Source organism: Gymnogyps californianus, chromosome 3 (genome assembly GCF_018139145.2).
Source record: "Gymnogyps californianus isolate 813 chromosome 3, ASM1813914v2, whole genome shotgun sequence".
Taxonomy (NCBI): Eukaryota; Metazoa; Chordata; class Aves; order Accipitriformes; family Cathartidae; genus Gymnogyps; species Gymnogyps californianus.
In genome coordinates, this window is record NC_059473.1 from 81,734,826 (window position 1) to 81,760,655 (window position 25,830).

The following is a 25,830-nucleotide window of genomic DNA, read 5'->3' on the forward strand; positions in this document are numbered from 1 at the left end:
TTAGCTGGAGAGACAGGGGTTATTGCGCCTGCATGAAAAAGCATACATTTGGGTCAGCGCTCTGGTGTAGGGAGTAAACTGCGATTCGCCTTTAAAGAAAATCCCTTTTATTCGCTTTAAAAAGGGATGCGGGGCGCGGCGGCGTAATAGTCTGGCATTCACCCAGCAAGGATGCGGATCACCAGAGGCATCATCACCTCTGTTCTAGCTGTTCCGTACATTTGTATGTCCATTTCCCCTATACCAGCCCCTTTCTGTGTTTTTCGCGTTTTATGCTTCTCAGTTAAGTCCAAGCACTTGCCTTAGGTGAACGGGGAACTGCAAAGACAGAAGTCAGCGTATCGTAGCGCTAAGAAACAAGGAACCCAAAGGCAGCTAGCACGCTAGAGTGGTTTTGCACCAGAAACGCCACATGTTTTTCTACGGGCACCTGAGATTATCGGTCGTTTCCCTCTCCTTTAATCCCAAAAGCGTGAACATCAATCACAGAACTCTACCTCAAATGACCCGAGTGGAAATGAAACATCCCAGCGGACCTGCTTAAAGTCAGCTGGGGATCCGGCTCGACCTCTCCCCTGCTTGCGGGGGCGACCGCCACGGCACCAGCGTTTCAGGCTGGCGCAGCAAAGCAAGCAGGGAGCACCCTGGTCCCGTGGGGGCCGGTCAGACAAAACCCTCGGAGCTGTTTTCCAGCAGCGGGACCGGTGATACCATGTGCCGCCCCAAGCCCCCTTGCCTGCGCCGCCGTCACCACCAGTGCAACCCAGCCCAGGGTGGCTACCAGCGGGCTCGGAGGGGCCGGGGCCAGCGCGGTCAGCTTGTTCGCAGTCCGTTTGCACCTCCACAGCCGGCTGCTCAGGTGCGGCTGGATCCGCCGTCCACGCCCTCCCGCGGGGGCGGCCGGCGGGCAGCCCCTGCGCCCACCGCGGCTCAGCGCGGCTCCGCGCCCCGGCGGGATTTCCCCGCCGCCTGGAAGCTGGGCTCGGGGAGCCCCGGCGCTCACCGCTCCCCGCAAAACGGCGCTGCAGGGGAGCCGGCTTCCCCCTCAGGAGCGATACCAAAAGAGCGCCGTTCCTCCGCCTCAGCTGATTTTTCGCTGGAGGCAGCGTCTTTGTGCTTTCGTGCACGTATATGGATTTTAAGAACAAGATTATATTTAAACCTGTTTTCAGCCAGGCTGACATGTAGGAGGACTATAGTTGTTCTTTCAAGGTTTCCCTTGGAGAATGAGGTTACACCGCGGCGCGACTTCATTACGCCTCGGTATAAGGCTCCCCTTGCGCTCTTTGCCTAATTGCCTCGAGTGCGGAGGACGGCGAGAGGGCAGGGAGGGAGCCAGGCTAGCTAAAATGCGGATGGTAAATGCTGGGAGGTCCATCACTGGCACGCTGTCATGTGCTGACGGCAGCTGCAATGCAGGCACCGCGACTGCATTAAAAATCTAGTTTTGGTATGCTCAGGTCCTCGAGGTCTCATCAAGCCTGCCTGGCTCTTAATTAGGGCGCTGCCGAAGAAGAGATCGCGTCTCGCTTGCTTCTGCGGCAGGGCTGCCGCTGCTGAAATCGCTGCCCTGGCTCCAGGGGACGGACGTAGCTTCCACTGCAGTATTATTATCATTATTATTATTATTATTAACAACCTACGGCTAGCCTGCCGTTCGGAAAAATAAATGAGAAGAACAGGCCTTGCCGTGTGCCTGCAAGCAGTGAAAGGGCTGATTTTTTAAAAGTGAGATGTAGTCAGCCTCTGAAATGGGTAACCTGGGGTGGAGGAGAGCTGTTGGGGAAAGGTTCATGGTGGGAGAGTCGGGCGGGGGGATGCTGAACTCCTCGTACCTAGAGTCGGCTTAATTGTCTTGATGAGCTGTTCAGAGTCAACGTGTTATCACTTAAATGAGGAAGGTAGGTGGTGAAAATGCAGGGGAAAAAGAGAGGTTACGGGGACTTGATGTTTTCCTGGTATGGACGTGGTATGAGGTAGGCTCCACTCCAGGAGGCCAAGTAAAGGTCCTGTACCACTCAAAATTTGCAAGTGTTTAATATACTTTATTCCGGTATAAATCCTATAGCTATTGCAGTTCCTTAAGGATGAGATTGGATTATTCCAGTGAACCAGGAACAGCTGAGATGCATGTGTGTGCGCCGCGGGTTCCTCCCACGCTTCACCCACCCGGCATCGGGTGCGTGGCAGAGCCACTTGTGCAAGATGTAGTTTCTGGCGGAGGCGCAGGTTCGCCCGCTGCAGCCTAGTCGTGTTCTAAAGCCAGCGAGGAAAAACGTGCTTACGAAAGAGAAAGACAAACCTTTTCATATCGACTCTTGTGTATGGAGGCCGAGGAGAAAGCAAAAGAGGTGCAAACTAGTGGTTTTGTGTTTTGAAATAACGAAGAGTCGCGTTTGGGATTGCAGGGTGGAGCTTGAAAGGTGGGATGCCTCTCGCCGAAGATTCCTTTGAAAACAGGAAATGTCGGCCCTTTTCACTGAATTGGGGTGAAAGTAGCAAAGGGGATCATAAGCTTTGGAAGATCTGGTGCAGGTTTTTCACCTGCTGGGTCCCCGGTCCCCTCGCACAATACTTCTTCATTCAGGGAAAGCCCCAGGAGTGTTTTCGGTTTGCTCTTTGGATAAGGAGCTGCTTCTCGCTATTGAGAGAAATCTGAGTGCTCTGATGTTTTGGAAAGGGGCGGGTACTGGGTGGCGTAAGTGCCAAACTGGTCTAGAGGACCAGTTTCAGTGCAGGCTGAGCAGGAAGAGAGAGAATCTCTTACCTTGTATCTTCCCAGCTCCCCTGGGCGATATAGATTATGAAAATGGAAAGAATGAGAAAGGGTTTATGTACGAGCGACCCCCCCCACCCCCCAGTTAAGAAAATAAAAAAGATGTCATTTCCATCTTCCATAAATCCCAAGCTTTGAGAGAGTGAATTCTAGGCTTGAGAACAAATGTTTGTAGTAAGTCTATAAGCTGAATTAAACAGGTACGGTGGCAAGGGCATTTTAGCAACAAGAGGAAAGGTTATTTTTTGCGTAATAGCAGTATATCAAAAATTAATATAAATGACCTTTAAGGACTCCGGCTTTAAAGCACACATATTTGCTCTTCTTTGTATTCCGCTTGGCATATGTGAGTACAGACACAGAATATTTGTTTCTTTTCTTATTTGTTCTGTACACACAGTTGCCATATCATTGATTATTAGCTGTGCATGTTTATCGCATAAAGGGACTCAAGTATGAGTCAATTAATAGAGAATGCAACTGCTGAAGTTAAGTTTATATTTAGATCGCAAACAACCTCCCTTTAAACAAATGGATAACGCAAAGTGCAAATCCTTTGGCTTTTTGAGCACGAGCAAATATTATAATAATTTGTCCCCAGAGAAAGCTAAGGGAGCTTTCCTATATACATTTCGTTGTTCTTTAGCATTTAAAAGAATAGCAATAGCGGTAACATATACAGATAACATGGATTAGGTACCTAATTGCGACTAATCTGTTTTCTGATGATATAGTATGTATATGATACAGTTCCAGTTGACCTCTTCGCATTGCGTTATGTAACTGGTTGATTAGAAGCACAAATTGAATGCAATTTGTTTGAAAGATTATTTCACAAATAACTGCCATATTGACAAATGTTTTACTTAATGATGTGGTAAAGGCAATTTAGAATAAATTAACCACTAATTGTATCTACACACTTCATCTTTAAATTATTATTACTATTTATAGCTTTGTGTACTACTAGATTTAAAATGATTGTATAGGCAATGTGGTATCATTATGCGTGATGGCTCAGACTTTGAAAACAGTCCTCCCTGGCATATTAAGCTGGCTTTAGGGGAAATTTGTGTTTCAGGTGGAAACAAAGCTCTCCCCATGTTTTTGGACAGTTACAATGAAATTTTTTCATAGCTTTTCATCGAAATCGTCTTTTGGCCTGTCTGTGGGACCTCAAGTCTCACCTCCTTCTCTTCCTAATCCATGAGAGAATCCACAAACTATATTTCCACACCTACAGGCCTACCTTTCTTAAGTGTTTCTCTCAAATTGACCTATTTGGAATTGCCACAGAGTCCTCTCCTCAATCAAAGGTAGATACATGTTTTCTTCTGTCTCTCAAGTGTGTGAAGGAGTGTGTAGGATAGTGAATACACTGGGTAAGTTATTACTTGCAGAAGTAATCCTGCACACCCTTTCTCATATCATTAGTGGAACTAGTTGTATGAGTAAGCTTAGCCATCTAACTTTAATACTTAAGATAAGGCTTAGTGACTTTAACTGGATAATGTATTTTTTCTTAAATAGTTGTAAACAGTAGAAACAAATTTGGCCTGCTGCTTTTCCTTTATATTTCTCTGTATTAATGGGAATTTTTCCCCTTGCTTAATTGTGAACAGAACTGGGTCCCAATTTATCTGTTCAGTTTGAGTGTACTTTTCCTAAGACTGGAAAGCGTACCGTCATTTACATGATTTGATTAGCAATGTAAATATATAGAGGAATTGTTTTAATAAATCAAAATGCTTGGGAAGCATATGCCTCAAAGAAAAAAGTATAAAAGGATTCCTCTTGAACTACTCAGTGCAGTATTCTGTTTGTTCGCCATTAGTTTTTATTACAGACTTGTCTCCCTGGAACATTGTTTATATATTTCTTGCAAATAGGAGACAGGCTTTTCCAGGTGTCCACAATACGTTTCTGCAGTTCTTCTTTGTTCGTGTAGGGGCTTTCCTAGCTACCATTTGTCTAATTCACTCCAAATTTCTATGCTTGTATTTAAACCAGGTGACTGTAATGGCCAAGGGACTAAAACTATGGGCCAGAGTCTACAGTCACTGCTCGTATGAAGAAAGTTTTATTTGCTAGGGTAAGGATTAAAGGGCTGCAGCTCAGATTCACAGAAAAAAAAGCAGTCGTTAGTTTAAATGCATGCATACTGATAGTCTCACATAGCATGAAATTCGGGATTGCAAATAAGTGTGTCTATTCCAAGAAAGAAAAGTGACTTCAAATGCTTTCCACTTCATCCTTTTCCCATTCGGTGTGCTGGCTGTTCTAGGCCTTTGGAAACTCCCTCCTCCCAAACACTGGGTTACAGATCTTGTAAAATGATTGTCTGGGGTTGAGACACATTCAGCAGGGGCAATGGCTCAAGCAATTACTATCTCCAGCTGTCTGCCTCACTCCACTGATGAAAGGTACAGGGCCCACTCCAGGGACTCTTACTCCTAAAATGCCACAGTTTATGGTTTAAGGTAAACTGCCACAGATTTCACTTTACATGGAAGCATTGGACTGTACACTGCAGCACAGCTGTTCCTGCTAGAGAGGTTGTTCACACTTTATCCTTACTCTGCCCTTCCACACTCTGAATGGCATAAATGAGGCTTCTGAACACCACTACAGCAGCTGGGTGCTTCAGTCCCTTTGGGGATCAGCCCCAGTGGTCCTCCTACATGGCAGAGGGGAGGAGACCATAGGCCATGGAGTTCAGGGTTATGTTCACTGCTCTGTGATAGTTCAGAGAGCTGAAGACAAGCGAGGCAGTTGGAGGAGTGTCTGCTGGTTTTATAACACAACTTATATATCTCATCTATGGATTGTGTTAGTGGCTGTGCAGAAGAGGCAGGCCGAGCAGTTGAACTGCTACCAAAGGATTCCCCTCCATGCTATCACCCTCTCAATACTCTGCACAAAACTGAATGCAGAACTGGCTCCTGCTCTCGTAACAGCAACAGCGTGTTCCTTAAACAGGTTTACAATTTTACTAGCTCTGCTTCTGTTTCCTTAATCTGTTGCATGTTTGCTCTCATTGCTCTGTGTTGCATCTCAGTACTGCTGTGATTCTCATGTTGTTTCACTGTAATTATCATGAGATACGGCAGGTGTGATAAGTTACTGAACTGCTTCTGAAGTAAGCTCTTCCCTCTACATTATGGTGTTCTTGCTAGTTTTTATTTGTGTACACACAAACGTGGCATTTTGACATGGCCTAAATTAAGTGTTAACAAATAAATCTCCTTTGTCTGTTCAACAGTGGCAAGTATCTGTTTAAAATCTAATTCTCCTTCCCTCACCTCTCTTTTGTACTTTACAGCGTGGGCCAGGCTCCAGCACACATGTTCGTACTCAGTAGGTTACTTCAGAGGCAGCCCCTTTCACTTTGATGACACTATTTATGGAGGCAGGCATTGCTCTGTGTGAACAAGGGTATAGCATCTGACCCTTCTGAAGGCTTGGCATGGCTGAAGTCTGGAGTCAATCACATGATCTTTAACACAGTTAGACAATTTATTCCTGTTGTTGTCTTTTGTTATCATCCACTTAGTGCAATTAAATCGCAGAAGTCCTGATTTACTAAAGCACTTGAGCACATGGCAGGCTCTAAAAGTGCTTAGACATAACTTTCAGTACATGATTATATCCTAGTGAATTCAGTTTTGAAATAAAAAAAACCCTTAGGCACATGCTTAGAAATAAGAATATTCCTTGGCTTTGCCAAATAGAGATGGCTTGAAGGACGCATTTGTTACTGTGTTGAATTGGGACCTAATAAAGAACAGCCATAGTTTTTTAGCTACAAACCACTGTGTATAAATCTTAGGGGCAGCAATGTTGAAAATAACAGCTATTATCTGCTGAATTTTCAGTGCAGCTATGGAAACTCAAATGCCTGGCTAACTAGAGTTTGGCTATATCCCTAGCATTGTGTGGATATTTTGACATAACCTAGAGTAAATATCTTTAAACCTGTCCAATATGCAATGTTCTTACATCTGTTCTGTCGGTTAGGAAGCGAACATGCACAGTCTGCCCTGAAGGCAGCCTGTTCCCAAGTAGCCTGTGGCTTTCCATCATCTCTGTACTATGTTTGGCAGCTGGTAGCCTGGGCTGTTGCTGTAGAAAACTCTCTCCCTCCAACTTAGGCCCTGGTTAACTGAAATCCACCCAAAGGCATTGCATGCTATTTTTCTCTTGCTGTTTCCAAAGACTGTTTTGTACACAGAACAAAATAATAATCTTTAATGATTGCTTCACAAGGCATATCCCAGTTGAGTATTTGCTCAAATAAAGGCTAGATTTGGGGATAAATAGGCTGATAGCATCCTCCCATTTGCAGCCGAACTGCTGAACAGTGTTCCTCAAAATAATTCTGTTGATCTTAAGCTGTGAGTAGGAGAGTTAAAGAAAAAGTGTCATCTTCTGAAAGATGGTCAGCCTCCTTAGTGCTTTCTAGTCTGTGAAAACCAGCAACGGGGGTGGGGATGTGGCTTCAGTCCAAAGAAAACTGCATATCAGTGTGACTACAACAGTGTAACTTAACATTGGAGTATGCAATTAGGGCTTCCATGATGATATCTAGTAAGTTCAAGAAAGCAATAAGAGAGAAGGTGCACAGCAGCATTTGCACAGGTGTGATACTCTGGAGTTGCTGCATATGTGCTACAGAAGTGGTCACCACAAGCACAGTAAATCTCTTTATGATATACTGGACTTGTTGTACAAACCCAAATAAAATGTTCATTTAGTTCAGCTGCAGATTGGCTGTAGTGTTGGTCCAAGGACAGTTGTAGGATGGCAGTGGAGTCGATCTGCACGTATGCTGTGGACATTTTTATGGTAACATTCAGTGGCCTGGTCAGAGACACTTCTAGGCATCCAGAAACCCTTGATAAATGTGCATGCGAAGCAGTGACAACAGAGTGGCTGAAGCCAGCTAAGGCCCCTGCCTGTCCTAGTCAAAGCAAGGACCAAGAGGGCAAAGGCACTAGTCAGATGATAGATTTAAATTTCTAAAGAAGTTTGTAGCTAGATGTTATTGTGTTTTATGAAATTATTTTTATTTATTTGTTGAGAAATTTTAGATACACCTAGCAAGTATTTCACTACCTATAACCATTCAATCCACTGGAAACTTATTCTTCAGTTTCATAAGCTGGATTTTAACATGGACATGTATTTCTGGAACTGTGTATATTAATGATGCGTTGTTAGGAGTATTGTCAAAAAGCATTAACTGCCATTAAAAAAGTATCTTTTCTGAATTTGATAGAATGCGTGGGGTCAGCAGTAGTTGTGGAATGTATGGTGGTTTAACTTACTCTGTGGCCCAGAGGGTCTAGGTAGCCAAGCAGGTTATCTTGTATCAATTTTAGTGTTTAAAGGACCCACTTAACAAATATAACCGTGTATAATGTATACTTTGAGGAGACAGAATCAGTGATTACCAGGAAAGTATCAAATAAAATGGAGTATTATTTGTTATCTTGTAGCCCCATGATATTGGCTTTTCTTGCTATTAGTCTCCTGTTTTATCAACATAAACACTTTATACATTGTACATCTATCGAAGCTGGATGACCAAGCCTGAGTCCGATACGAACAGAGCCTTAGACCCAGGTCGCAAGTAACGGGAGTGGGATTTGGCTGCAGTAGAGGTTTGGCTGTGGGTGGGAAAGAGCTAAAAGGCAGTCTAACTCAGATACAAATAATGAAATGAGAAAACAGGTATATTAATTCATAAAAAAACCCAAAAGCCATTCTCCCCAAATGCCAAAAACCACATGCAAGTCCTTGCCTGTCTTCCTCCCCTTACCTCCTCTGAAATTTAAGCAAAACAAGGCTCAGCTGAAAAGCATTTATTAAGTATCACATCATGGTTGCTTGCTTTGTGGGCAGATAATGCCACACAACGGCCCTCAGGGCCAAAGTGCTGTCCCATGGCCAAAGCTGAGGAACTCTCGACAAGTGGATTGGAAAGACTTTCATTGTAGAAAAATCTTGCTTCTTCTGAGGAAGGTGAAAGTCTTATGACAAGAAAGGACTAATCTGATGAAAGAGAAAGTGATCTACTGTAAATGGGACCTTCTCACCAGATAGAGTTCATGAATCCTTTTGGACTCAACATGCCTCTTCACTATGGGGCACAGCTGATCAGAAAAAGCAGTCTGGAATGATGGACAAGTATGTTGTGAGGCATGCAGACAGGAAATTTCCCAAGGAGTAACAAACAGAATGAACAGTAAACCATTTTTCAAGTACTTTGTTTTTCTCAAATAAACTATTCCCAGATCACAGAAGCTTATCCAGAAAGCCATCACAGAAGAGATAATTTTTTTAAGTGTTCACCTTAGGATCTTAGGAAGGTTGTTACAACAAAAGCTTTAATTATGGGGAACATAGAGGAGTTGATAAAATCTGAAATATCAATAAATTAACTTTTACAGTAAATTATTAAAAGTAATAACAGCAAATTGTCAGGACCACTCTTCACTGCACAGTTTCAAAGGAACTGAAGTATGAAATTGCTTAACTACCGTGGTATAGAGTGTAACATAAGAACAGCTATACAGGATCAGACACATACTGATAGTGACCATGGTGAATACTTTGGAAAGAGTTTAAAAATAGGGCAAGCATGCAGTAATGCTTCCCCAGCACTTTCTCCCAGTCTTCAAGAAGTTCAAATGACTTCCTAGAAAGAGGTGAGATCTTTGAGTGTATTAGTTGTCAATGTTTTGTCGTTTTTTTTCTCTACAAATGTATCTGTTTACTTTCTGAAACCATGTGAGCTTTTGCCAAGCTTAAGTAAGTGTGGTAAGAAAGGCCTCTTTTTGTTGTGAAAGTGCCACCTTTTCATTCCTTTCATAGCACATACTTCTTGTGTTAGAAGAAAAAGTGAAAAACTGCTTCCTACTCATTTTCTCTGTGTCGCGTATAATTTACAGATCTTATTTTGTTCTCCCAGTCATCTCTTTTTCAGCCTGAGGAGTGTCCTTACTTGTTCCTCATAGAGAGGCTCTTCCAAGCCCACCATCCTTGCTGTCCCACTGAGCTTTTTCAGGTTTTCAGATGGGATGGTCAGAATATACAATATTTGAGGTGTCAGTGCATGAGGGGTTTGTGTACTGTATGAGGTATAATCCTCATTTTTATAATCCTCATTTACTGTATAGTTATGCAATGATGTGCATTTTCTTACACACAGGGCAGTCTGTGTTATCAGTGACCTCTCTGCAATGTGATGCATCTTTCTTTCGTGAAACTTCTCAGTGTAAGTGGTGAAACATATAAATTAGAGGATTCTTCACCAAAATGGAGTTTATGTCTACTAGTTTTAGAAAGAAAAATCTAAACTCGGTTTTAAAGACCATACTCAAGCCCCATAGAGGAAAGTGTTGTATATGTCCCTAATAACTCAGAGTCCATAGCTACATAATTGTCTTTTGTGGCTTCTAAACACCCAGAAACAGGACTTTTATCCAATTTTGTGCCACGTTTTCAGTTACTGTTACTTACAAAACATAGAATAGTCAAATCTTGAAAGTATCTTGGTGGTTTTAGCCTTTTCCTTGCCATGAGTATGAGGCTGTTATCTCTAAAAAGTGCCTAGATTTTAAAATGAAAACACCCAACATCCTTCATGAAAATCATGAGGAGTTCCTTTTAGTTCTCCTTATTACATACCTTAATGTGCTACAGGAATCCTTAGGATTTAGAAACCTGTTAATTTATAATCTCTGCCAAAAAAATCATCAGCATCCTTTCAAATCCTTTTGTCCAAGCATATCATACAGCTATCTAGTGTGGTATTTCCAATAATTTCTGCTCAGTTAGGTACACAATAACAATGGTATTACATGTATTCAATCAAGTATTTTTATTCATAGAATACATGTCAAATTTATTTTAGCAGTTTAAATAAGTGAGTTTAATGTATATTTAGTCAAGCATTACAGTAGTGAGGGCTTAAGTAGATTAGAAATAAATGAATCCAATTAAAGAACATGTCTGTGAAATTTGATATGTCATAGGCATGAATGAACTGTTTGCACAGCAATCATTAATGATTAACTATCTAGAAGAGGTTTAATCAAGGATAAATGGTATAGGACATAGTTAAAAACATTTGCGTTGAATACATGGAAATTCTGAAATAATAAAAACATGCTTTGCATCAATAGTGACATGAGTACTGGTCTCAGGAAATGTATTTTTTGTTATCTGTGGTAGACGTGCAGCCAGGGGCTGCAGCTGAGAGTTAGCTTACTAACATTAGCTATCATGCATTGATAGCGGGACATTGTTCCTTCCAACAAAAAGCTTAAGTTTAATAGCGAGACAGACAAAGATATTTCACAAAAGAAGTGTTTCCTACAAGAACTTATTGTTATCCTCCCTTTCAGAGCTAATATTCAGCAAAGTTAAGGTAGGGATTCTCAGAAGTGATCAGGGCTGGGCTAAATTTGACCCTACCAAAACTAAAAGTCCCATTTCGCCAGCTTGAGGGTAAGCTCAGGCAAGTGCAAAGTGCTTGCTAAAATCCCATGATACGTTATTTGTCCAGTGTGGCACCAGTAGTCTGTGGGAGGGTTGAGAATTGAATCCAGATCACTTGGCTACTAGACTGGTGTCTTAAAGGTGTCTGTGGTATTCAAGGTATATTTTTTAACACATAAAAATATTAAGAAGTCTGAGATGGGAAAATCTACCCTGTATAGGAGCAGTCTGTTGCACTGTTGTCAGTCTGGCTTTCTGCAAAACGGAAACCGTCTTACAGGGATATGTGAGAACTTATGTTTAGGTGGCATTAATTCCTAAAGGGGTGCTGCATACATGCACTTGCCAATGCACTGAGGTGACATTGGTTTTTATGGAGTGGTTGAAAGGGATTAGTTGGAAGAAAAAAAATTGAACTTTCAAAAGTCTCATTTAACAGGCCTTTGGTTTATTCAGAAATATTATTTTGAATGTGCAGATGAATTTAAAGTAATGGAAAACCCCAAATGATTACAAAGAAGTCACCACAATAATTTAATAAAGGCTGTGAGTCATGGAGTTCTGCAAGGTTTAACATGCCTTCAGATAAAGTATTCTTAACTGTTTGGTGGCCATTTAAAAAAAAAAAGGGGCAAAAAAAAAAAGGCATTACAGGCTATGTCCCTCTAATCCAAATTTCTCATTATCAGGCAGATTCTAACATATACAAACGTTTATACATTTATAAACTCCTGTCAAATATATTTCTCCATTTAACTTGGCAAGCACTGAATATACATCGAACATGACTTTTAGCCAGTTGTGCTCCTAGGCACCTCGCATTTGAAAGAAAGCACTCCCAGCATAAATAAATGTTACAGAATTAAACTCAGGTCATCATATTTTATTTATATAAAGTATTTTTTTCAGTGCTATCTCTAACTAAAAATGGTAATTATATTTATATATAATTAGCCTAGGATATCTGAGGCATTTTATTCACAAACAATATAAATCCCTGGTGCATATTTTCATCTAGCAAATCTAGTAAATAAAGGCAAATACAGTGTGCAAAGGACTCCTTTTGGAGCCAGAGGTGGCTAGACACGTGGTTGGAAATGACAAACTGTACCTTCAGACTGCTGAAAACTCTGCCACACCATGATTATCTAGAGGCCAGGATGTTTTATTTAACTCCAGCTGACAGTTAAATGACTGCATTCTGAGATGAGAAACCAAGCAGGGAATATATAAAATTTCTCTGACAGTAGTAGTCTAGAGGATATCCTCAGACATTTGTGTTAAATGATCCGTATAGGAAACTTTGTGCTTCAATTTTCCTGAATGTATCAAATAATTTAATTAAACTTCCTGGTTTGTATTGCTCTGTCTTTAAAAGCAAACACAGAAACATGATATAATGTATGTGAATCTCATAGCTGGAGAAGCTGTAAACTTTGACTCAACAAGATGTAAACAGCTACCATTGCTTATGCTATTTATGGAAATAAATGGGTGCCTGGAACTTAATTAAGGGATCCAATATACAGATCTCTTACTTCTCCAAGTAGATGCATTGCTTAACCATTAAGTGTACTAATGATAAACAACCACTTGAAAGATTTCTGGAGGGTCTTTCTGATTACTTTGGTGAGCAGTAGGTCAGGCCTATATGGGACTTTTCACTTGAGAAGTTTTAGAAAGGAGGATTACTAACATTGTCCCAATAACTGATGGAAAAACTGAGGCAGGGAGTATCTCTGAGGTCACACAACTGAATGTCAGTGTAGTTTCATAACAAGCAGTGAAGTTCAACGGCTTTTTTCCCACTTTGTCCTGAAATTTGTCTTCCTATATGAGCTAAGTGAAACCTCCTTATTTTGACTGGTTCTGGAAGATGCTAAAGGGATTGCACACACTCCTCCTGACAAGTCTCGTGAGCAGACTGAGGCCTTTGTAAACATTTCTGAGACACATTGTGCATGAACAGAGGACACAGCAGATGAGGAAATTGTCTGTTTTGTTGTACCATCTGCTGATTTAGAAAGCCATGAAGATGACAAACAGCCAGAATCTGTTCGCTTTTCACTCATCTGCTGAATGGCACTCTGTTAGCATTGCATGAGCTGGAGTGTGGAAATGTTAGAAGTTGCAGGCATTGTTTAAAAGTAGAAGAACAATATATTACACTATTGTGGTCAGACATGCATGAGGAAGTGCCAGACTTTTACCACCTTCATGGCTGATTTTAACTGAATTGCAACAACTCAACAAAATACACTGAACATTAATGACGTTAACACCTTTAGTTTAATCTCAAAATTTCTATTCTGTGTTCTGTTAGACTGGCAGAAAATCTGACAAATATAATTTTTCTGATTTTTAACGAAAAGAAATGCAGAGTGCATATAACACTTTTCATAGATTTTTTCATGTAAAACTAGAGGAAATGATGAACATATATTATGTGTTCAATAGAAATAATAGTGCGACCAATTAAAATTACGCCTTGTTTTCTCTTGCACGAACAGTGCTTTCCACTTTGCTTCAGTCATGTGAATGATTGTACCCATGATATAGGAACCTGCTGCATTAAGATCATCTAATGCTTTTACTTTCAGCTTGTACTTCATTAATTACTTTAATATGCGTAAGGAATGACATCGCTGCAGGTTAGCCAGTGTTTGTCAGGTTTAGGTGGTCACATGATGCCTTTTTATTCTTTATTTGCTGTGATTTCCAGTGACAATATGATCATTGCATATTGTTTAGACTATCAATTGAAAGATACCTAAGAGTAAGATCTGTTTCCAGTTGTATACTGATATTTTGATTGCTGCTGGAGAGAATGAACTGAAATTCACTTCTAATCCAATGCCGTAACTCCATGTATGAAAAAAGAATTTCTGTGAATCTTCTTTAAGGTGTCTAAATTTAGTGTTTTTTGATGGAATTAAATACACTGTAAATATCTGCCTCTGTTGGTTACCTGTGTATTCTCAGTCACTGCATGTATAGCTTATTCTTCCTTTTTGGTATGTTGTGGCATTAACGTAAAAAGATGCTCTTTCTTACGGCTTTTGCAGAGTTTTCCATGGGCTGAGCATTTTTTCTTCTTTTTTGAAGGTTTTCTTCTTGTTTCAAAGGTTATGCTGCTTATGACTGTAGGTACATAAGATCTCTATTCTTGAATCTGGTTGTCCTTCTTAAGTTCGTTTGGTTGAATCTAGATATTTGTTCTTCACTAATGGATGCCATTATTTTACTCCTTCCTCTGGATACATCCTGTTGAGCTGCTCTTTCTATTTGAAAGCATTTTTCAGGGCTTAAGTTATCTTCTGTTCCATAGCCAACACTGTCTTTGAGAATCTTAATATCTTCAAAACTATTTGTGCCTTTAGGTCTCTAATGTTAATGTCTAGTCTCACTTCAGTCTTTAGATTTTGGTTAAAGTAGTCCCAAACTTCACCCTATTACTTGAAGAAACACAACTACAAAAAAGCCTGGTTTGTCTGTACAGTTTTATTTTGTCTTGGGCCATACTGTGTCCACTGGGCCTCTATCACTAATTCCAGTCTTCCCAACATTATCTCTAACACCGCTGACTCGCCCTTTCCTCATCTTTTTTCCTTCAAAAAGGCCATATAAAAGAACTCTCATTTTTTTTCAGTTTCATGGTGAGCTCTATCCACGTGCTCAGTTGCCGTATTTGTGCAAGCTCTGTTGTTTGCCGAGAATTCAGGTTTTGTGGTGCTCTGATACTCCCTTACTGTTCTTTTTTGGGTCTATCTGCTAATGAGTCATTATCTCTTCCTCAAACTTTCGTTAGACAGACTGTTGCCTCCATGTTTCATATTGTACATTTTGGCAAAAGCAGTAGGCAGAAAATGTCTTCTAAAGCTGAATTGTGAGAACTCTTCACACAAGCGTTGCAGATCCAGCTGGCATCCAGGTCATGTGCAAACAGATTGGCGTCCTCTTCCAAATGCTTTTCTGCTTCAGCCTTTGTCCTTCTCCATCTATGCAGCTTGCTATAGCTAGATCCCTTTAGTAAAGAATGCTTTGTACTTAACTTTCAGATGCTTTATTGCAGAGAAGTGCAGTTGGTACAGCCATCGATCCTTGTTTTTTCATGATGCTAGCTCTAGTACATCAATAAGTGCTTTCAAAATTAGGCTCAAGCTTTATAATGGGCATTGGAAGAGCTGGAGACACAGCACAGAGTGGAAATGCTTCTGGGAGTTAGATCTGAGAAGAAAATGGGAAGCAGCATATTGTAGCAAGAGGATTTTACGCTTTGTCTTCTGATTTCGCTTACAGTGAAGCACGGTAATCCAGTCTGTAGGTGCCTGATACATTGACCATACTGGCCAGATTCTCATATGGGGGGAGGGACAAGACAGAGGAGAAATAATACATTTTTGGAAGCATATGCTACCAAAAGCATATGCATCCAAGTTTTTTGAGGAGTCAAAGAGGACCTAGAATTTCCATCCAACTGTGGAAGGAATGGCTGTTTCCCATCATGAAAAGGTGGAGGTCTTCAATGTGTTTCCCTTTGCAAAGAAGCATCACTTTGGTCTTGTCTGGATTCAGTTTGATCCATCTGTTCTTCATTTAAGAGCTAATTTCCTGTAGTTATTCTGATGTTTTATAGTGATGATAGTTGCATCAGAAAATGAGATAAATAGTAGATTGTCAGCAACATACTGTTAGCAATTGAACACATGCCATATCACTCTCTCTCTCAGCAGTCACATGTAGATAAATGTAGATTGTATGGATCCCTGTGGGATCCTGAAGATGAGGACCTTGGCGGAAGGGGCTCATATCCACCACCTTTTTTTGAATTATGTGTAGAACACAAGATGCAGTACTACTGTGTTGCTGGGACAGTGTAATAGAGGATTCAGGTGTCTGAGAACAGGAATCTGGAGATTACAGTTCCATGGTTGGCGGAAACTTTATAAATTCCTTCAGGAAGTTGTCAGAATTTCCATCTGTAGTTTGTCTACCACTAGGAGCCCTGGTTCCTCTAGTTCTTTGCCTCAAAGTGCATATGGATCTACTCAAACGTTTTCATTTCTTGGTGGAACATCTTCTGCATCTGACATTGAGATCACAGGACCCTTCCTCCATGTTTTCTTTGCTTTTTAAAAAAAAAAAAAATTCTCGTATTTATCTTGGCCTGTTACTATTAGTGTTCTGGTGTCTGTCTTGGCTCTTCTGAAGGGTAGCTGTGCTAGGACTGGGTTGAGATGGTACTGAGTCATGCCTTGGTGATGCAAAAAAGTCCAGGTGTTTCATCTGCAAGGACAGCACAGATGTGTTCTTTTTCTAAGGGGAAACTTTGCATTCGGCAACAAGATCTTCAGATAGTTTTCTTCTTATCCTTTGTTTAATGATGTTACCACCTAAGCAATTGGCTGCAAATACCAGCTTGTGGTGTTTATTCTAATGGGAGGGTGATTCCTCACCATAACAATACCAAGGACTTAGAAAAGTAACACATAATGGCATGCAAGGTTTTGGGCAGCCTGGTTTGCCTGGTTTTTTTTTTTTTTAATTCCTGTGGCCTAGAAGCATTGTACAGTGTAGTCTCTATGATTTGAACGCTTGGCCTTTACACAGATCGCAACAGCAGGCAAGTAGTGTTGGAGTGACAGCCTGTGGTCTGAATACTGGGCTGGTGCTTCGTGCAATTTTTTAAAACTCTTTCACTGACATGAGAAATCAGCAGACTGTTACAGGGTGGGATACACCAGAGATGGGGAGGTAATAGCAGGAGTGCAGAGCTATGGGTTCTCCAGCAAAAAGGGAGGTAAAAGGGTTGGTAGATTCAAAACCGAAACAGAACGTCCTCATATCCCTAAGGCTGTGAACAACTTATCTACTTAGTTTTGATTAATTTTCATTTCTGAAGGCAACACTTTCTGCATCTGACACTGAGACCACAGGACCCTTCCTTTTCTTATAATCAAATAGTCAGGGGAAATGTGTATATCAGGATGAGACTGATAACGTCTCATGCTACTGTAGTTGTTAAATATGAAGATTAATTGACATCCTTTGTTTCTGATGTTTCGTATAACAGAAAGATAATTTGGCAGGACTGACTTATGGAGACAGATGCTTTGCATGTCAAGTCAAGGTGTCTGGATGGAAATTGTGAGGGTAACCACGGGAAAGATTAATGCTTTCAAAGTATGTGGATGAGCCTTACCTGTCAAATAGGCCAAAGCAAATCCCTATATTCAGATGCTTTCACTGCAGGTAGGATATTTGAAATGCAAATATTATAGCAGAGGCCTATCTCTATTAAAGCCAAAATTTGAAGAAATTACCTCATTAAGAAGTAATTTTGCACTACAAAACATTGATTATACTTGGCCAATCTCTGTCTGCTATGGACTGGAAAGAGTGCAGTCAGCACAGTTCTAATGTCAGTGATTTGTTTTCATGTATTATATATACATGGGTACATACACATTGCCTGCATTGCCAAAAAACCTAACCCTCTTCAACCAACAAATTTGTTGTTTATCAGGTGCAAAAAAAATTTAATGTAGAACTGGCATGAATTAATTTGTCTGTTCTGCAGGTTTATCTGTAGCTGTTCAAAGATTCTTATTTCACTTATTTCAGTGATTTATCATCAAGTTTATCCTTCTACCCCTGCCTTTTATCTGAAAGCATTTCAGTGTACTAAGCTGTGATATGCTCGGGTTGTGGTGCAGTTCATTTCTGAAAAATGTTAGACTGTCATGGCTTACATCAATATATATGTGATTGTAGAGCAAGATATTGTTGCTAAAGCTGGGTGAACAACTTATTATTAATATAATTCATTAAGGATGAGTCTTTAGGTTTAGATGGAGTATGGGGTAATGTGTGAATGAATATGTTGCCTCCTTGACTACATAAGAGAAGCATTATTCTTCCCTTGCTCTCGTACTTCTCTGCTGATTAACACAAAGGAAGAGAAAAGCCATGAATCCTTCCTCTTTTCCTCCAGGTAGGTAGGTCAGGAAGAAACTCTTGCTTCACTCTTTTTCAATAAATCATTGTCAGAATAGGTTCCGTATGACTACATGAAAGCTGGAGAGCTCATTTCTTACTCCCCTGGGTATCAGCAGACATGCAGATGTGTGCAGAGGGGTGCAGTCCAATGCATATGCCCTCGTTATGCTTAGTAAGACATTGTGAATAATGCCAGTTTTCCTTACTTTTATGTATTCATTAGAAAGTTTGAAGAAACTAACACTGAACTTCACAAACTGCTGTATCTAGCTCCCCATAGAAAACCTCTAGTATTTTGTGAGTGGGGGACAGACCATTTAAATCACAAGATTTGTATTTATTTAGCTGTTTTCTCTGACTGGTAAACTCTTTCAGTATAAGAAACTTCAAACAGAGGAATGAACACTCATAGAAGAAGAAAAATTCAAAAATTTGCACCAATTGCCTGAAACCTTGTAAACAATGAAAAATATAACCTTAAAGATGAAGTTTTTTCCATAAAAAAAAAAAAAAAATTGTTCAATTTATTTAGTCATCTATGTAGGCTGTCATGTGCACCCCCACACATGCATGAACACACACACATATAGACATGTGGTAAGTTTGTAGTTGTACAGTTAAAAGAGTTTTGAGGAAAATGTATCCTATTTACTGCTTAGCTATGTGACCAATGCAGAAATGTAATATAAATCTCAAAAATTTCCATCCCATTGTTTTTTATTACTGAAGAAAGTAGATCAGGATGATAACAGTTGGATGCAAAAAGCAATCATATTTTCAGTATAAAAATAGTGCTATTGTTTAGTAAGATATACTACTTAAATGTATTAGGGGGATATACTGGCTTGCCCTGGATGGTTTTATTCTTTTTCCTTAAAAATATCGTTCGTTTCCACCCCCCACTAAGAAGGAAGGAATGTTTCCCATTAAGATATGAAGTGAGTTTGTTTTTCACTTTTGCCTTTTATATAGGGATACTGAATATAAAGGACTACAGCTCTCCCTGGATCAGGTCACTGCTACCAAGCCGGCATTCTCATACGCAAATTCAACTCCGACCATAACGGATAACAGAAAGGGAAGCAAATCTCGCCTCTCAAGCACAAAGTCAAAATCAAGGACATCACCATACCCACAGGTAGTTGTCTTTGAAAAACAAAATAAAATCTTTTTGAATATCTTGATTTTGACTGCTATTTTACCTGAGTAATTAGAATGGGCCAAAGAACATGTTACTCAAAGGGAATAAAGGATGACAGGTTATAAGATCTTGAGACAGGAATATGTTTCTTTAAACTGTTTCTAAAAAGCTGGAAACATTTATGTTTCAGCATGCATATTAAATCATCATCATCAACAACAATAAACAGCGCAGGGCTCAGCATTAATGAGTGGACAGAAGGACAAGTGAAAATGTTGGTTTTGAAATACTTGGTTTGAGAGGATTGTGAGTTTTGCCATTTGAGAAAGCTTGCTTTTTCTTACCTACTCTTTAATAATTCCAACATATCTAGAAAGCTGCCAGATGTTTGACAGCAGTTTAATGCTGAAATCTTAGTCAGGAGGAGCAAGTTTTGAGGAGAGAAAGCAACAAGCTAACTTGCTGAACTGGAACAAGAAAGCTTTTCTATGTACAAAGCTTTGAAAGGGAGAAAGCACTAGGAGGTGGCCATTGGCGTCAGTAGACTTTAATTTCCCAGATTTCATTTTCAGGCCTAATGTGTAAGGAATGTGTCCCTGCTTGGAGAACGGACAGGACTTGATTTGGTCTCTGAACTGGAGCTTACCTAATACATTTACCCAACTGATTGCTGCAGACAATGCCACAGCACTTGCATACTTACATTGTCAACCCTTTAGCTCTAAATCTGTTTGTCGAAATAACCATTATGTTTACTAAATAATGATGCAAGTCTTACTACCCTCATGCCACCACACAGTGGATATAAATGTATGCATTCCTGATGTAACATTGAAGAGCCATGTATTTGTAAAGAGTCCAGGTCAATATTTAATTGATAATGACCTTGATGACTACAATTTCTCTGCAGGTACACTGTTTTCTAAACTGACCTCTAAGAGTGTACAATGTGAGCCCAAGTGTCTACATCACTTCCTTGTTTTCTTTCTTTTTCCCTTCAAACATACCAAAGGTGAGAATTTCAGTTAAATGACATCTGCTTTTGGCACAGGGAATATTTAACCGAGCACCTAGATATGAACTCAGATTCTTAATTTTAAGAATCTAATTTTGCCAGAGGTTGTTATGGCTCTTGTTATTTAAGCATTTGTTCACATGCATTTCTATGGGTTGTTAAAGAAGAGTCTTTCTCTTGAATGCGCCACACCAAACAATTGTAATAAAACTGCTTTAAAGAATCGGGAAAGATACCTACAATTAATTCCAAATTAGATTTTTAAGATGACTATCTTTGATTTACTGAAATTACCCTTCATCTCCCCTTACACAGTCCTTTCAGAAGTCCTCATTTGCTAGCAGGACAATCCCAGCTGAAGACCTGTTGTCCTCCCACATCAATTCGCTTTCTGAAAGTGTGACTTTCATCAGTACCTCCTTATTCTCTCTGCCACCAGAAAAAATCCTGAACTAGCAATGCAGCGTTGAGACTGTTGGTTTATCAGGGATTGTTGTCTGAAAGCTCAGGATGTTTAGTCTCCAGTTTCATTTCGCATCCTCATTACCAGCTGCCTGGTAGTAAAGTCACAGATTTCATCATTCAAAAAGAAGCAGCCATGCTAGTTGCCAATATCTTGAAAAATGGTCATACCGTTCATTGTAGCACATCACCACAAGCAACACTGGCAGCTTGGCTTTGCATCCCTCTCATCCTTCTCCGCCACTGAATAAACTGTTGAAAGACTAAGAAAAGCTGTTGTGAAGAACATGCAGCAGGTGGTATGGCCTGTGTCCCTCAGTCTCCAGCCCACATAATTTGCCAGTCAGTTGCGGAGAATTAGAGTGTGTCTCAAAAGCCACGGCTGAAAAGTGAGGTCATGGGTTATGGCTTATGCAGGAGCCTGGGTTTTGGTGGAGGAAGGAAGTAGGAAGTTTATTAGTAAAATAATGGCAGTGGGCAAAGTATTTCTTAAAGTTAAGGGCACCTAGGAGATTTTAAATGTACATACTTTCTTTCCTTTTTTTCTCTCTCTTTTTTTTCTTTTCCCCTTACCATTTACTTTGCTTCACTCTTGACGAGAAAGGGGAATCATATGCTTCATTGGGTGACGATTGAGAATCCTCTCCCTTGCCAGCTGTGTGCCCCTACGATAGCTACATGAGATGTGAACTGTATGAAAACTATGTTAATAAATTTCAGCTGAATGTTTACTACTAGGGCAAAAGGTGGATGTTTTGGTCATCTAAGACAGTGTTGATGTTTTTTTCCTCAAAACTTGCGCAAAAGCAGTCATAGTGTAATATGGCGCTTATAGACTCCTTAAGCAAAAAATGAGTTCATTAAATTGGAGGCGTTGGTCAGCATCTGATTAACACTGACTGACGTTAGTACAGTGGGCTAGCAGGTTCTGTGAAACCAGCCCCAGGCAGGGGAAGGGCAAGCAGAGAGGAGAACAACCCAAAATTCATGACACAGCTGTAGGATTTGCCCAGACACTTTGAACAGTGCTTTTCTAGTCCTGTCCTACCAGAGAGGTGGAGAGCTGAAAGAGCAGGAGAAAAAACAGAAGAGATGAAGACTTGATAGAGATTTGCAGAAAAAGGAAATTGTGAGTTGGTTAAAAGATGCCTGTAGTCTTCCCCCATAATAATAATCACTGTGAGGGGCTCCCAAAATCTAGCCCTGGACCTCATTTATTTTGTGTTCCCAAAAGCTAGCCCTGGACCTCATTTATTCTGTACACGGGAAATAGCAACAAGATTGGAAAAACATTTTAATTGTGATCATCTGAACAACTGCTTTGGAGTTTAACCTCCCATTAATGATGATTGTTTAAAGAAAATATTTAAAATTGTCTGTTGTCTGCCTCTAATGGAAATGTTTTATGGTCAGATCTGGATAAACTTTTTTTGCTTCATATCTCATTTTAGTTCTTGTATAAAGATTATATTTATGTAAAACGAACGCACGCATGCAAGTAAGGATGTACCCAAGAGCTGTTGGATGGAGGCTTTGGTGTGTTCAGTATGTATGAATTTTTGGAAGTAAGAGCCTTCTCTAGTAGGTGTGTATTAATACACCTGATTTTAGAGGTAAATTGATTTTATAGCTCCTTTAAACAGATAATCTGGATTAATTCTGCAGTCCACCTCTACTTGGGCATATCACCCAATGGGGCAAAGATAACAGAATCAGGCTGAATTCTAGTCAGCCTTTTTTGTTTTTTTTTTCATTTCTTCCTGTAGCCTAAAGCTTTGGCAACTTCCAGTGTATTCAAAAGCAAAGCAAAACCCTCTTTTTATAGTAAACATAACTCCTGATCTGGTGAAGAGTCACCAGCAGTGGGGGTTATTTTAATGGACATGCTGTATTACTTTAATCTAAGCCTTTCACCATCTGTTCTGCCTATAATAGTGAATGCAAAAAGAACATATTTTACATTTCAGGATTACATTAGTAAAAAGTAAGATAAAAGTGATTTAAAAGCATGCATATGTTCTTAGTACAATGCAGCCCGCATCTGTGATGTTTTTTCTCATGGTTAAGACACAAATCAAGAGGAAAGCTGCTAATGCTGATGTAGTGAAAGTTTTTCATGGAAAAGAGGACTCTGAGAGGGTTTCACTGTATATTTAATGTTTATAATGATAAAAACCTGAGTAGGCTGCCAGAAAATTAGATATCTATAACATCTATTGTTTGAACATCTGGCACAGTGTGTGGAGCAGGCTGATGTTGCTGCGTATGACAGGATGAGTGCTCAGGCCAGTGAGACACCTGTAGGAATGGAAGGTCAGGCAAAAGAAAATCACCTGAGAAATATTAAATTGTCTACTGGCCTAATACACTTCCATGGGCTCTCATAAAGTAAGCTTTTCTTAGACATGGAATTTATATTTTCCTATTTCCTTGCCCCTTCAGCCCTCATAAAGTTTTCCTTGGAGTGAAAATAGCATCAGTGATGGCCTATAGCCCCTTTCTATGTCAGTGCTAATCCCGCTGGTGTGTTGTCACTGCGATGGTACACTGGATTAGCACTCTGGAAGACATTTCTAGTATCCGGAGGCAGCAATTCAGTTTTCAGGAACCAGCTGGAGGACCATTTGATTTATTTATTGTTGTTGTTTATGCCAGACAATTCAGAAATCACCTGAAGGGATTTCAGATGTTGCCTGTCTGAATTTCTTTATCATGTTTAACTTCTGTCTGCTGGTTAAACTTTGTCAAAAAACCAAAAATAATAAATTCTGCCTGACAGGAGCCAGAAGGCAAAAATTAGCAGAAAGGAAAACATTTCTGGTGAGGCAGGACTGGGACTGAAAAAAATTATGTATTTTCACTAATTTTATTTGGCCATAATTTTCATTAAATCTGATTCCAGTTTCTATGGTCTTTCATTACTTGACATATGGCAGCCTAATTCTGACTTGAGAGATAGTGTTTCCACTCCCATTTCAGTAAAACAGTATCTTTGATCATCCTTTCATTTCTCCCCTTCAACATGTCACAGATGCCCGTATTTGGAGTCTCCACCTGTCAACATCAGATTCCCAGAAGAGGCAGTGGTAGGACTGCAGTGGTAGAGGCAGCCTGATGATGCCAAATAGAGATGTGATTAGCTTTAATGGGAATTAGACATATTTTTGGCCTTACGTTGTACCTTAAGAGTAAGCAGTCATATCAAACCTTGGTAGACAATGTGGGCCACAAGCAACTCACTGTGTTAATTTAATTCTGTCCGTGGCCTAGCAGCTGCTACGGGTCAGATCTCAAATAATCATCATTTACATCAAGTACAAAGAATATGCATGAAGTATTGGTGGTCTTGACTACATGGTTATATGACATTACATGGTGCATTTCTGATACACTGAACATGTACCCTTTGATGGTTTACCTTTCTTTAAGAAAAGTGCATGAAGGCCTGTGCAATTTAATCCTTTGTGGTTAGGTTCAAGATAAAAAAAAATTGAGCAAGTTTTCAGTTAATTGGAGAAATTCTCTTCAAGAGAAGCTATGTTGGACCCTGAGGTGTCCTTAGAAACAGAGAACTAATAGAAGAATATCTATTAAGGTTAAATGAAATTAAGAATTTTCAGTTTGAAAGAATTTCTGGCATTTATTATCATCATAAATTGTCCAAAAAAAGAAATTTCATTATAATATTATTAGAAATTAATTTTCCTTGTCCTCCTCATGAAAGAAATATGAGTTCTGTTTTTAATAAGAAAATAAATGATTTTTTAACTTTTCTGTACTTACATTTATGCTTATATTATCTTATATGTCAGCTTAACTTCCTAAATTAAAAAATCTAGTTTATAAAAGTCAAATTAAAAAAGACTGCTAAAAATAATTCTAAAATTAAGAACAGGTACAAAAGTAGTTCTCCTTTTGTGAATTTCCATTTTAACTAAAACTTAATAGTCAAAATCTTGTTAATAATTTCTAATTTTTTCATTGGAAACTTAATTGTATATATATATATTTTTATCAAAAAGTTTACAATAATCGAGTCAGTATTTATGAAGATATCTTTGTGGCTAAGCAGTTTGAAGACATTAGATCTGAAAGGATAATAGAAGAGTTAGACGTTCCAGTTGGTCACATAACACTACGATGGCTGAATAAAGTTCCTAGTTAGCGCACGCTGAGTTACTGGCATTTAAAAGAACTCTTTTGTGGCTCTGTAACTCTCTTACCTCCATGCAAAATCAGATTTATCCTTTCATCTCTAAAACCTTGCGATGAATGTGGTGGTGATAACTTGCTGACCTCCTCCACATCTACTGGTAGGCTTTTTGCCTACAGGTATTCTTCTGACAACTAATAATAAAATATAATCGAGCTCCTCAAAGCCATGACCCTTTCCTTCTTTCCTTTAAATAACCTATCGTGTTAACAAACTGTATTCACAAATATAAACTGGAATACTGAAGAAATACCCAATTAAATGCCAAAACCACTACTCATGTTGCACAGATGGTTTAAGTTTCTGTAAGTCAAACATCTGGTCAGTACTTTCGATTGGTAAGTGCATAAAACCTTGATCCTGGCTTGATAATGAGGAGTTTCATAGCAACTCAATCTAATGAAAAGGAAGGTAAGCTTATGTTTTCAGGAGAGAGGCCTAATGCCTATTAAAAGGCAGAGCGGGCATCTGGAAGGTGAGTCATGGAATGGGAGAATTCCAAGGTTTCATGTTGTAATACATTGATTTGTGACATGAGTGTGCAGTACTGAAGAGGTGAGCATGGACAGCTTTGGTCTCATCCTAATCTGTAATCATGGGTGAAATTGATGTAAAAATGTTCCATGAAGTTCGACAGTTCCAATAAATAAAAAGATTTAAAAATGAGATAGCTAAATCCTAGGAGGTTTAATAAGCATTCTTTTTTTTTTTCTTTCCCA

At 39.7% G+C, this 25,830-nt stretch overlaps 1 protein-coding gene across 1 annotated transcript in view; it reads left to right on the plus strand.

Annotated features, from left to right (window-relative positions):
- The window catches only part of SIM1 (SIM bHLH transcription factor 1), a 47,698-nt gene that overhangs the window by 16,622 nt on the left and 5,246 nt on the right, over positions 1-25,830 (plus strand). The window contains exon 9 of the mRNA XM_050894453.1: positions 19,253-19,418. Within this exon, the coding sequence (XP_050750410.1) occupies positions 19,253-19,418 (166 nt within the window). The remainder of the gene's footprint in view (positions 1-19,252; positions 19,419-25,830) is intronic.